The 13,906-nt window shown below is 41.5% G+C and overlaps 1 protein-coding gene across 4 annotated transcripts in view; it reads right to left on the reverse strand.

The window, feature by feature from the left end:
• The window catches only part of negr1 (neuronal growth regulator 1), a 360,903-nt gene that overhangs the window by 68,697 nt on the left and 278,300 nt on the right, over positions 1–13,906 (reverse strand). For 2 of the 4 annotated variants that reach the window (XM_064990534.1, XM_064990533.1), the window contains exon 7: positions 11,291–11,332. The exons of the other annotated variants lie outside the window; for them this stretch is intronic. In XM_064990534.1, the coding sequence (XP_064846606.1) occupies positions 11,291–11,332 (42 nt within the window). The remainder of the gene's footprint in view (positions 1–11,290; positions 11,333–13,906) is intronic. 4 annotated transcript variants of the gene reach the window in all.

Below are 13,906 nucleotides of genomic sequence, written 5' to 3' on the forward strand. Positions count from 1 at the left end.
CATTACCCACATATCATTTGATTAGAGAAGCTTTACATACTTACTGAAATAATTTGATTAGAACAGCTTTCTGTGCCCATAGGGAGCAGAGTAAGTGACTTTGGAATTTTGGATAAGCCAATGACGAATATTGAAGAGGATGGACTTTACCACTTTGATGGACCACACCACAATTAAGTGTAAATCCCCATCTCCCTACCACTTGGAAAGTTGAAATAAGGATATTTAGCTTGATGTTCCACGCAGGGTAATTCATTGTATTGTAGGGCGCAGACCAACCCTGAGTGTTCTCTGTTTATTTCCATGCCCCACCAAAATTGCATGTATCATTCAAGTAGCGACAGATTGAGTTAAAAATCATAAATCGCTGTCTTTTCAATAGTTGCTACATCATGGCTCCCCTCGTCAGAAAATAGATACATGGTTTTGACTCCGAGACATTACCAAGACACATAAACCTTCATGGAGTCGTTAATCATGTTTGTCCTGTAGATCCATAGCCTATCTGGGGGAGGGTCAAAGGAATGTTAGTTATTTACCTTTATTTCAACAGGGAAGTCATATTGAGACTAAAGTATTTTTTTACAAATGAGCCCTGCACAATACAAAAACAAGTATAGATAAACATACAGGCAAGTATAGATAAACATACATATTAAAATACACATTAAGATCCATAACACAGTCAATTAAAACAAACACATTATTCATTATAAAAATCCTGTATCAGTTGTCTGCATTGCCCTAGGGACTTCAAAGCATCTAATCAAAGCATATTTTGGAGATTATTCCAAACATTTGGTGCAAGAAAATTAAAGGCAAATTTACTGAACTCTGTAGACACCAGCAGAGTCTCCAAAGTTAACCAACCCTGTGACCGGGTTTGATAACTTGTCATTTTAAATCTTAACAGTGATGTGATGTAAGTGGGAAGGCTATGGAGCAGGGCTTTGTAAACAAAAATAGTGTAATGATGTGATGTACGTGATATTAAGCCATGGATCCAAGATTCATGATACTATTATGATACCCTTGCATAAAGTAATAGTCTGATCATGTCAGAAATGGTCAGAATAATGTACAGTTCATTCGGAAAGCATTTAGACCCCTTGACGTTTTCCACATTTTGTTAGGTTACAACCTCATTCTAAAATTGAATAAAAATAACATTTCTTATTGATCTACACACATTACCCCCTAATGACAAAGCAAAAACAGAGTTTTAGAAATGTTTGCTAATTTATAAAAAATAAAAAAAATAACTGAAAATTCACATTTACAAAAGTATTCAGACCCTTTATTCAGTACTTTGTTGAAGCTCCTTTGCCACCTTTGGTATCTTCTCTTCAGATCCTCTCGAGCTCTGTCAGGTTGGATGGGGAGCGTTGCTGTACAGCTATTTTCAGGTCTCTCCAGAGATGTTCGATCGGGTTTAAGTCCGGGCTCTGGCAGGGCCACTCAAGGACATTCAAAGATGTTTCCCGAAGCCACTCCTGCGTTGTCTTGGCTGTGTGCTGGGTTGTTGTCCTGTTGCAAGGTGAACTTTCGCCTGAGTGTGATGTCCTGAGCATTCTGGAGCAGGTTTACATCAAAGATCTCTCTGTACTTTGCTCCGTTCATCTCTCCCTCAATCCCGACTAGTCTGCCAGTCCCTGCCTCTGAACAACATCTCCACAGCATGATGCTGCCACCACCGTGCTTCACCGTAGGGATGGTACCAGGTTTCCTCCAGACACGATGCGTGGCATTCAGGCCAAAGAGTTCAATCTTGGTTTCATCAGAACAGAGAATCTTGTTTCTCATGGTCTGAGAGTCTTTTGGCAAACTCCAAGCGGGCTGTCATGTGCCTTTTACTGGCTTCTGTCAGGCCACTCTACCATAAAGGCCTGACCGGTGGAGTGTTGCAGAGATGGTTGTCCTTCTGGAAGGTTCTCTCATCTCCACAGAGGAACTCTAGGGCTCTCTCAGAGTGACCATCGAGTTCTTGGTCACTTTCCTGATCAATTCTCCCCCAATTGCTCAGTTTAGCTGGGCGGACAGCTCTAGGAAGAGTCTTGGTGGTTCCAAACTTCTTCCATTTAAGAATTATGGAGGCCAATGTTTTCTTGGAGACCATCAATGCTGCAGAAATGTTTTGGTACCCTTCCAGAGATCTGTGCCTCAACACAATCCTGCCTCTGAGCTTTATGGACAATTCCTTCGACATCATTGCTTGGTTTTTTGCTCTGACGTGCACTGTCAACAGTGGGACCTTAGACAGGTGTGTGCCTTTCCACATAATGTCCAATCAATTGAATTTACCGCAGGTGGACTCCAATGAAGTTGTAGAAACATCAAAGATGATCAATGGAAACAGGATGCACATGAGTTCAATTTCGAGTCTCATAGCAAAGTCTCAATACTTATTTTTAAAACATTTGCAAACATTTCTAATAACCTGTCTTCACTTTGCCATTATGGGGAATTGTGTGTAGATCGTTGAGGATTTGTATGTATTTAATATATTTTAGAATAAGGCTATAACGTAACAAAATGTGGAAAAAGTCAAGAGCACTGTATGAAATAGTAAAGATTATTCAGAGCAAAAAAGGGATCAAAAACTGGTAAATGGAAGAAAGAAACAATGTGAGAATGTTCTCCGTTTGGCATCTGTTCATCTTGGGACTGTATTTGGAGTGCTAATGAACAAAACACCTGGGAGTCTTGATCGTATTCATAGAATATATAAAAATATACACTATATACAAAAGTATGTGGACACGCCTTCAAGTTAGTGAATTCGGCTATATCAGCCACACCCATTGCTGACCGGTGTATAAAATCGAGCACGTAATCTCCATAGACAAACATTGGCAGTAGAATGGCCCATACTAAAGAGCTCAGTGGCTTTCAACATGGCATTGTCATAGGATGCCACCTTTCCAACAAGTCAGTTCGTCAAATGTCTGCCCTGCTAGAGCTGCCCCGGTCATCTGTAAGTGCTGTTATTGTGAAGTGGAAACATCTAGGAGCCGCAACGCGTTAGCCGCGAAGTCGTAGGACACAAAAAACTCACAGAACGGGACCGCCAAGTGCTGAAGCGCGTAAAAATCGTCTGTCCTCGGTTGCAACACGTACTACTGGTGTTCACATTCCTATTGGTCATGTAATATATATATATATATATATCCTCTATAATATGTGTGTGTGCAATATAGATAACAGATTCTACAATTCTGAAAAAACAAGACACAGAACCCTGCAAACAATAATGAGTCACGAAATGGTTGCCTAAAGTTGTCAGGAAGTTTTGTCATGGTCCCCTGGAGGTTTTGTCCAGTTCCAGGATAGTCCCCGGGGACGTTCCCATGACACAACATCCCAAGAAAGTCCTAAAAAGGTCCTGGCATTGTCCTGACATCGTCCTCAGTGAAGTCCTGGGAACGTACAGGGAACTAAATAAAGGTCCCCCTGAGAACGTTTCCTTGTGACCATCACACAATGTTCTTAGAATGTTCTAAGAACGTTAGTTGGAAAACGTTGCACCAAAACCCTAAAGGGTCCTAATCGGAATGTTGCCAAATCTCCTCAGGGTTTCCCCTGTTTGCTGGGTACATTGTATGTCTCAAAATATTTGGAATGATACTTGTTAAGTGGTCTATGATTTATGAAAAAAGTCAAAGGAGAAGCGTATGGGAGCGTATTCTATCATCTTAGCTTCTATATCGGGGCGGCAGGGTAGCCTAGTGGTTAGAGCGATGGACTAGCAACCGGAAACCCCGAGCTGACAAGGTACAAATCTGTCGTTCTGCCCCTGAACAGGCAGTTAACCCACTGTTCCTAGGCCGTCATTGAAAATAAGAATTTGATCTTAACTGACTTGCCTAGTAAAATAAATAAAAACATTAAAAAATACATTTGTTCAAACGGCACTACGGATCAACACTGAGTATACCAAACATTATGAAAACATGCCTAATATTGTGTTGAAAAAAAAAACCTGCAGTGTTGCAGTTCTTGACACAAACCGGTGCGCACTTGCTTACAATAACTCATGCCCTGGTGGAATTCTGCCTTTCCTGTAATGAACTGGGATTCATGATCAAGGGATAGGTTAGCTAGCTAGCATTAGCTAGCTAGCATTTAGGGGCTTCATCTGCTAGTAGTGCTGAAACACCATGACTGTTCTCATAAAAGTCTAATTGTGCATTTTCTAGGGTGGAAAAAAATGAAGGATTGTACTTGTCCATCCTTAGTGCAAGTTTTTTGCTAACATGCTACAAATAGGTGTCAGCATTACACAGCTGGTTGCATATTAGCGTCACTAGCCTGAATCTATTCTGTACTTACAGTCACTCTATTAATATAATTACTTCTGTATGTTTATTGAGTGACCATATTTGATTTAATTCACAGGCTACTTACAAAACCTGGTGCATTTGTCATTCAGCAGTGTTGTGGGAACCGCCGCCCCTACCACATCAGGAGCAGAAGGCTGAGGCAGTACGTGGCAGTATGTGTGTGTGGCCAGGCACAAGTCCCACTTCAGGTTGGTCACATTTGACATGGTCATAGGTCAAAATACTATCACTGTCCTGGAATTCACCTAACAACCATTGATAATGTTCTTAGCAGAGGTGTGGACTCGAGTCACAGGACTTGGACTCGAGTTAGACTCGAGTCACAAATATGATGACTTGCAACTCGACTTTGACTTCAACACCAATGACTCGTGACTTAACTTGGACTTGAGCCTTTTGACTCGAACTGACTAGTGTAACAGGTAGGCATTAAATGTAACATTAAATCAATGAGCCTCCACACTGTCAGTCATTGCACCCAAGATTGAGCTACAACTGGCTAGTGCTAAGACTTGAGACTTACTTGTGACTTGTAAAACAATTACTTGGTCCCACCTCTGGTCCTCAGTGCTGTGCGTATCAACTCTACCTTGTAGAGACGGTTTGGAGAGATGATGCACATCTCTCCTGGTTTGGAGTGTCAAACACACCACCCCTCCTGCCATCTGACTGCACCTGTTCATAATCTGTAATACATTACATACATCGAAGGGACTTCATCACCCACTGGAGACTTGAAGACATAACCTCACCCAGAGAGCTGTGCATGTCAGTCTACAGTGTAGACATTGTTAATGTTGTAAATTACTATTGTAGCCAGAAACGGCTGATTTTTTTATGGAATATCTACATCGGCGTACAGAGGCCCATTATCAGCAACCATCACTCCTGTGTTCCAATGGCATGTTGTTAGCTAATCCAAGTTTATCATTTTAAAAGGCTAGTTGATCATTAGAAAAACCTTTAGCAATTGTTAGCACAACTGAAAACTGTTGATCTGATTAAATAAGCAACAAAACTGGCCTTCTTTAGACTAGTTGAGTATCTGGCCAGAATCAAATAACTTTCTTCTGAAACTCGTCAGTCTACTCTTGTTCTGAGAATTGAAGGCTATTCCATGCGAGAAATTGCCAAGAAACTGAAGATCTCGTACAACTCTGTGTACTACTCCCTTCACAGAACAGCGCAAACTGTCTCTAACCAGAATCGAAAGAGGAGTGAGAGGCGCCGGTGCAGAACTGAGCAAGAGGACAAGTACATTAGACAGCTTCATTAAATAGTAACCACAAAATACCAGTCTCAACATCAACAGTGAAGAGGCGACTTCAGGATGCTAGCCTCCTGGCAGAGTTGCAAAGAAAAAGCCATATCTCAGACTGGCCAATAAATAGAAAATATATAAGATGGGCAAATATATAAGATGGGCAAAATAACACATACCCTGGACGATTGGAAAAAAGTTTTATGGACAGACAAATCTCAGTTTTAGGTGTTCGGATCACAAAGAAGAACATTTTGTCCAAGATGGCGTAGCAGTGAAGACGTGTTTTGTTTGTGTCTTGTGTACTTTTGTATTTTTCATATTTTTTGTATATATTTTTGTATGTATATTTCAATTTTATTTTCAATCTCTTTTCGATTTTTGATTTTATTATACCTTCCGGTAACCTGCCTCACCCAATGTGATACGGTATCGCTATTATTTGTAATTTTTAGAACACATTCAAGAACCTCCCGAAGCGAACCAGCTGAATTAGCTATACAGTCATTGTTAGCCACTGCTAACGGCTTTTACCCTCTGCACAGATACCAGCCCCGTTCTTAGCCTGGATAATACTCGCCAGACTAACAGTATTGGACTGTCTCTCCACAGCAACGCCGAATTCCTGCCGTAATCCCTGGACCACTACTCCTGATCTTCACAGCTAGCTTGCAGCTTGCTAGCTCACAGCTTGCAGCTAGCTAGCTCACCGTGGCACCCAGTACCAAAGCAATCCCTGAGGCCCACCTCCCGACCTACTCAGCTGTTTTCTGCTAGCGTAGTGGCGTGTTCCCTGTTCCATCTACTGTTGCCCCCTGGACACTATGATCACTTGGCTACATAGCTGATGCCTGCTGGACTGTCCATTAATCACGGTACTCCATTCTGTTTATTTATTTTTTATCTGTCGGCCCCAGCCGCGAACTCAGGCTCTGTGTGTAGTTAATCCGACCCTCTCTGCCAAGTCATCGCCATTTTACCTGCTGTTGTTGTGTTAGCTGATTAGCTGTTGTTGTCTCACCTGTTGTTTTAGCTACCTCTCCCAATCAAAACCTGCCATTACTTTATGCCTCGCTGTATGTCTCTCTCAAATGTCAATATGCCTTGTATACTGTTGTTCAGGTTAGTTATCATTGTTTTAGTTTACAATGGAGCCCCTAGTTCCACTCTTCATACCTCTGATACCTCCTTTGTTCCACCTAACATGCGGTGAATTCACCCATTACAAACAGCATGTCCAGAGATACAACCTTACTTATCATCACCCAGTGCCTGGGCTTACCTCTGCTGTACCTGCCCCCCACCATATCCCTGTCTGCGCATTATGCCCTGAATATATTCTACCATGCCCAGAAATCTGCTCCTTTTATTCTTTGTCCGCAACACTCTAGGCAACCAGTTTTGATAGCCTTTAGCAGCACCCTCATACTAATCCTCCTCTGTTCCGCGGGTGATGTGGAGGTAAACGCAGGCCCTGCATGTCCCCAGGCACCCTCATTTGTTGACTTCTGTGATCAAAAAAGCCTTGGTGGAGAACAAGAGCACCTCCTACCAGCTGCCCACTGCACTGAGACTAGGTAACACGGACACCACCGATAAATCAAGATAATCGAAAACTTCAACAAGCATTTCTCAACGGCTGGACATGCCTTCCTCCTGGCTACTCCGTCCTCGGCCAACAGCTCCGCCCCCCCCCCCCCCCCGCAGCTACTCGCCCAAGCCTCCCCAGCCTCTCCTTTACCCAAATCCAGATAGCAGATGTTCTGAAAGAGCTGCAAAACCTGGACCTGTACAAATCAGCTGGGCTTGACAATCTGGACCCTCTATTTCTGAAACTAGGTAAAGCTCCAGGTCATCTACAAGTCCATGCTAGGTAAAGCTCCGCCTTATGTCACTGGCCACGATGGCAACACCCACTGATCATCCCTAAAGCCAACACCTCATTTGGTCGCCTTTCCTTCCAGTTCTCTGCTACCTGTGACTGGAACGAATTGCAAAAATCGCTGAAGTTGGAGACTTATCTCCCTCACCAACTTTAAACATCTGCTATCTGAGCAGCTAACCGATCGCTGCAGCTATACATAGTCCATCGGTAAATAGCCCACCCAATTTACCTACCTCATCCCCATACTGTTTTTATTTATTTACTTTTCTGCTCTTTTGCGCACCAGTATCTCTACCTGCATGACCATCTGATCATTTATCACTCCAGTGTTAATCTGCAAAATTGTAATTATTCGCCTACCTCCTCATGCCTTTTGCACACAGTGTATATAGACTATTTTTTTCTACTGTGTTATTGACTTGTTAATTGTTTACTCCATGTGTAACTCTGTGTTGTTGTCTGTTCACACTGCTATGCTTTATCTTGGCCAGGTCACAGTTGTAAATGAGAACTTGTTCTCAAGTAGCCTACCTGGTTAAATTAAGGTGAAATAAAAATGTAAAAAATTGTGACGCAGAAAATATGAAAACATGCTGGAGGAGTGCTTAACACCATCTGTCAAGCATGGCAGAGGCAATGTGATGGTCTGGGGGTGCGTTGGTAATGGTAAAGTGGGAGATTTGTACAGGGTAAAAGGGATCTTGAAGAAGGAAGGCTACCACTCCATTTTGCAACGCCGTGCCATACCCTGTGGATGGCGCTTAATTCAAGCCAATTTCCTCCCTCTACAGGACAATGACCCAAAACATAGTTTCCAAACTATGAAATAACTATTTAGGGAAGAAGCAGTCCGCTGGTATTCTGTTTATAATTGGATGGCCAGCACAGTCACCAGATCTCAACCCTATTGAGTTGTTGTGGGAGCAACTTGACCGTATGGTACGTAAGAAGTGCCCATCAAGCCAATCCAATTTATGGGAAGTGCTTCAGGAAGCACTGGATGAAATCTCTTCAGATTACCTCAACAAGGCTTGCAAGGCTGTAATTTCTGCAAATGGAGGATTATTTGACGAAAGACAAGGACATTTCTAAGTCACCCCAAACTGTTGAACGGTAGTGTATATGTTTAATCCATTTTGAATTTGAACATTTACACATTTTCTACTACTTATCAACTAATTTTAACATCCCGGTACAGTCAAAATCATGTGTTTTATATATTTTTTCAACAGTATGAGTTTGGAATAATACTGTGAAATTGTGAAAAGGATGATAATGCCCTTTTTAGTGTAAGAATTGTTGGAAAAGGCCACCTGAAATGTTGACCTGTTTTGGTGAGATGGAGACAAATCAAGTGACAAATCAAATTTGTCACATGCGGCGAATACAACAGGTGTAAACCTTACAATGAAATACATACTTACAAGCCCTTAATCAACAATGCAGTTTAAGAAATAGAGTTGATACAATATTTACTAAATAAACTAAAGAAAAATGAATATAATTGATGAAAAAGTAACAAGATATGTACATTACAGTAACAAGGCTATATACAGGGGGTCAAGGTAATTTCTAAAGTGACTATGCATAGATAATAAACAGCGAGTAGCAGCAGTGTAAAAACAAAGGGGGGAGGGGGTTTAGTGGGGTTCAATGTAGTCTGGGAAGCTGGTTGATTAGCTGTTCAGCAGTCTTATGGCTTGGGGGTAGAAGCTGTTAAGAAGCCTTTTGGTCCTAGACTTGGCGCTCCGGTACCGCTTCCCGTGCGGTAGCAGAGAGAACAGTCTATGGCTTGGGTGACTGGAGTCTTTGACAATTTGGTAAATTAATTAATAGATTAAGAAAGAGAGTTCCAAATAACAGTTAGCTTTCAGTTTTCTCTTCCCCACTCAGACCACACTCAGGCAGTCCTAGAAAAATTCCTGCTTGAGGAATTGCTCTTTACTAATAAGCTATTTTTGTTTATTTTTTAACATTTTAATTGAAAACAATAACAGAAATTGCTACCCATAAATTATTTGACATTGAGATAAAAATGGCTACATTAACATTTCAGTGCATACTGTAGCGGTGCTCAAACAAGACAGAGTGATATTCAAGTACTGGACCGACCATTTAATATCATTGTCACAGCCATGCGGTGTCATACTGTACTGTCACTAACCTATAGGAAGAGGTCAACTGTAGAGCACATTTCACAAATCTCATGTAGAAAACATTAGCCAATGTGTTGTTTGCAAAAAATGTACTTAACCCTTTTATTTACATTTCAGTGTTGTTTAAGAAGGCAATGTTTTGTGGGCTGGTGCTGCCACACACATGCAATTTACTTTGTATATTAGATAGTCTTGTTGACCATTTTTACTTTAACTTTCATAATAGTTTGAGCATGTCAAATGAGACCAAGCAAGAATTCAGTCCTAAATGAGCATAAATGGTATTTGAAGGGAATCATTACATTGTTTAATCTACATGTTTGATGAGGTTTAGCATCAATTGATTCCTGTTTGACGTCTCTAAATGACAACACGTCGTTCCCTACATGGACCTTTCCCCCACTCCTCCTTTGTGGAGCTGGCAGAAGATAATTATATATCTTCAACCTAATTAACAGACATGGTTTAATGAGTTGGAGGCTACCTGTTGCCAGGAATCTAAAACAATTGCCTATGCCAAGCTGCTCAGCGAGCGCACTGCACAAAAATTACTACAAATAAAATGTGGACTTGGAACAAAACAAGAACAATGGGACGTCGAGTTAATTTATCTCTACAATTGATAGCACTGGTGTTGCGTTGGACCATGAAATTGTCATTTGCTCTGCAAGCATTACATAAAATGAGAGTTCAGGGCTATGTGTTGTCAGAGAGCAGGATTTGACTTGCAATTTAACAAAATCCCCGTGGAGATCCATTTCCAAGTAAAAATGTAAGGGATGCAGGAGAGTACATGCTCATACGGAGCCACGTCTCCAGAATGGAACATGAAACGATGGGCAAATCCATGATGCAGGATGAAAAACTCTGGATAGCGCTGAGTAGATTTATCATGCAATGTCACTCGCCATGTGTGTCTGTGCATGTGTGTGTGTGTATGCGAGCGGGGTGTGAGTATGTGTGCAAACAGTATTAAGCAAAATAATGTAACCAACGTGAGAGATTACATTCTGCGACTTGCTTAAAACCATAAGAGGGGGAGAAAAGACGGCCTGGCAAAAGGGATTATTCCGAGCTGTAATTTGAAAGCAACAGAAGTAGAGTGGAAAAACACCTGCCACATCGACAGCAACAGGTTAGAGAGGCGGCAGCAGCAGAGCCCGGCTGCTTCTGGAAGGAGAGAAACGGAGACAGAGCCACTGCACATAGCAAACAACAAAGTAACAGGGTCCTTTCACTGACATCCTGCCCTTCATGCAGACTGTACTTAGCTAGCATAGGGGGCGGGATGAAGAAGCCAGAGTAAAGCCATCAGCAAAAGGAAACGCATCGGTCCCAGAGCCATACGTAACAGTCACTTTTATGATGCCACTACGCTCCAAAGGAGAGAGAGTAAAGGAGGTGGGGGTGTGCAATGAGACGGACGAGCTGTTTACATTGACAGGAAGAAAATAAAACAGAAACAAAACAGAACCAATCCTGAGAAACCAAAATGAACTGCAAGTGAAAGCACATACAGTGAAGCTGTACCCCAGCAGGCATCCCAGCCAATCAAGAGAGAGGAATTGGAGATGGAGGAGAGGTTTTTAGGTTAGTGTGGAGTGGATCCCTTTGCTGGTTTACGTACAGCACGGTGACATATACTGACCTGAGCGGGAGACAGCACTAGTTGCGGTGGGTTCAATAATTGCTACAGGGAAAAAAGGGGGAAAGAAGGAAAAAAGAGGACATTCATGTATTATTAACAGAATGGAGACGCAAAAGAAAATAATAATCCACATTCAAGGACAAAGGACAGGGAATGAAGACAAAACTACCCATGCCTGAGGTCTGTCGTTTCTGTAGCAAGCTATAAACTAAACATGCTTATCAACAACATATCCCTTCCCTTAGGTCTGAATGGTAACTGCCACTGCTGAGCTTCGCAAAATGTTCTTAGACTGAGTCCATATGGAGCTCATCAAACTTCCTTGTCCTGAAATTATAAACTACTGACCGCCTCTCGCTTTGATGCGTGGAATCAAACTTGGCTCAATTAACAATCATAATTACATCTGCACCTTGTTGGCAGCCGTTTAATCATATTGATGTAATTTGATTTTCACTTTAATTTCATGCAACTCTCCCCATTTCTTGTTCTCCTTTTTTTGGAGTCTGCCTGAAGAATGAGGAGAGAGAGAGAGAAAAAAAATCCTCTTTGATCCCTCTGAGGGGAAAGTGAATCCCAATCTGATTACCTTATGAACTCATTTCAAACTGAGCGGGTGGTGGCATTTGGGGAATCGAAAAATGTGACATCCTGAAATGTCCACATCCACCATCTTGGAAAAACAGTCATACCCGATGTGTCTATTAAAGGTCTTCCTTTTTATAAATTTCAAACGTTCATATTTACATAACTATATGACAAATACATGTATTTAGTTTAGTCGGCATTAAAGGTCCAATGCAGCCATTTTTATCTCAATATCAAACCATTTCTGGGTAACAATTAAGTAACTTACTGTGATTGCTCTACTACACTAGCTTCCAACATACCTAACTTTGCTGTTAAAATATAAAAACATGAGATACCAAACCCATTCACAAGCTTGGTTAACTCTTGAGGTTCTTTGGGTCCCCACCGAACTAGGCAAATACACTTTTAGTTTTAAAGCACCTCATTGCTGGAACTACAAAATACATTACAGCTGGATGTTCTGGTGCCGCTAAAGCAATTCAAAATATTGATTGGGGACTATCCCAGACAAACATGGCTTCTTTTTTTGATAGGACTGTCTGGGAGAGGTTTGAGTGGGGAGGGGAAAACTGAAAATATGCTGTTACTGGCAGAGAGGTTTGGAACTCCCTCACTTATTGGTCTATTAACTCATTTACTGCATGGTGATGTCACCATGGAAAGCCAAAACTCCCTCCCATCTAAACAGGCATTCATTTCAGTCTTTTCAAACAGCTCTTACACTAAATTTCACAGTATTATTCTGCAGGTTCTCCCCAGGTTCTCTTATCATTATTCCCACACCACACACTAGACTACTACAAAAACTGTTCCCCTGCCAAAACCCCTTACATTGGTGCCACAAAAGAGAGAGGATGATGATGTGCAGGTTCGCGGAAAAAAATTGTGCTGTTTTTGGATATTGATTAGCGATGGTCAAGGATACACAGACATTTTTTTTGTTCAGATTATTGGTTTGCAATATGTGATCTATATGCTATAAGGGTTTCATAATCTGTTTACTCGAATGTGGGGTTTGAATGGTGTGAAAAGACAACAACATGTTTGATGGGAATCACTACATACAGTGCCTTGCGAAAGTATTCGGCCCACTTGAACTTTGAGACCTTTTGCCACATTTCAGGCTTCAAACATAAAGATATATAACTGTATTTTTTTGTGAAGAATCAACAACAAGTGGGACACAATCATGAAGTGGAACGGCATTTATTGGATATTTCAAACATTTTTAACAAATCAAAAACTGAAAAATTGGGCATGCAAAATTATTCAGCCCCCTTAAGTTAATACTTTGTAGTGCCACCTTTTGCTGCGATTACAGCTGTAAGTCGCTTGGGGTATGTCGGTTGGTTATGTAGGCTTCTTCTAATCCATCGCTTCCTACTACATATAATACAATTAAATTATATCTTAACATTAAAAACCAAAGTCTACCAGAATTCCATTCATTCCAATAAATATTATCATTTGTTTTTCAACAGGACAATGACCCAACATACCTCCAGGCTGTGTAAGGGCTATTTGACCAAGAAGGAGAGTGATGGAGTGCTGCATCAGATGACCTGGACTCCACAATCACCCGACCTCAACCCAATTGAGATGGTTTGGGATGACTTGGCCCGCAGACTGAGAGAAAAGCAGCCAACAAGTGCTCAGCATATGTGGGAACTCTTTCAAGACTGTTGCAAAAGCATTCCAGGTGAAGCTGGTTGAGAGAATGCAAAGAGTGTGCAAAGATGTCATCAAGGCAAAAGGTGGCTACTTTGAAGAATCTCCTTCCTGAGCGGTATGATGGTGTTTATACTTGCGTACTATTGTTTGTACAGATGAACGTGGTACCTTCAGGCATTTGGAAATTGCTCCCAAGTATGAACCAGACTTGTGGAGATCTGAGGTCTTGGCTGATTTATTTTGATTTTCTCATGATGTCAAGTAAAAGAGGCACTGAGTTTGAAGGTAGGCCTTGAAATCCATCCACAGGTACCCTTCTAAAGCCATTACATCATTTTCTTGAATCTTCCAAGC

Source organism: Oncorhynchus masou, chromosome 16, assembly GCF_036934945.1.
Source record: "Oncorhynchus masou masou isolate Uvic2021 chromosome 16, UVic_Omas_1.1, whole genome shotgun sequence".
NCBI lineage: Eukaryota > Metazoa > Chordata > Actinopteri > Salmoniformes > Salmonidae > Oncorhynchus > Oncorhynchus masou.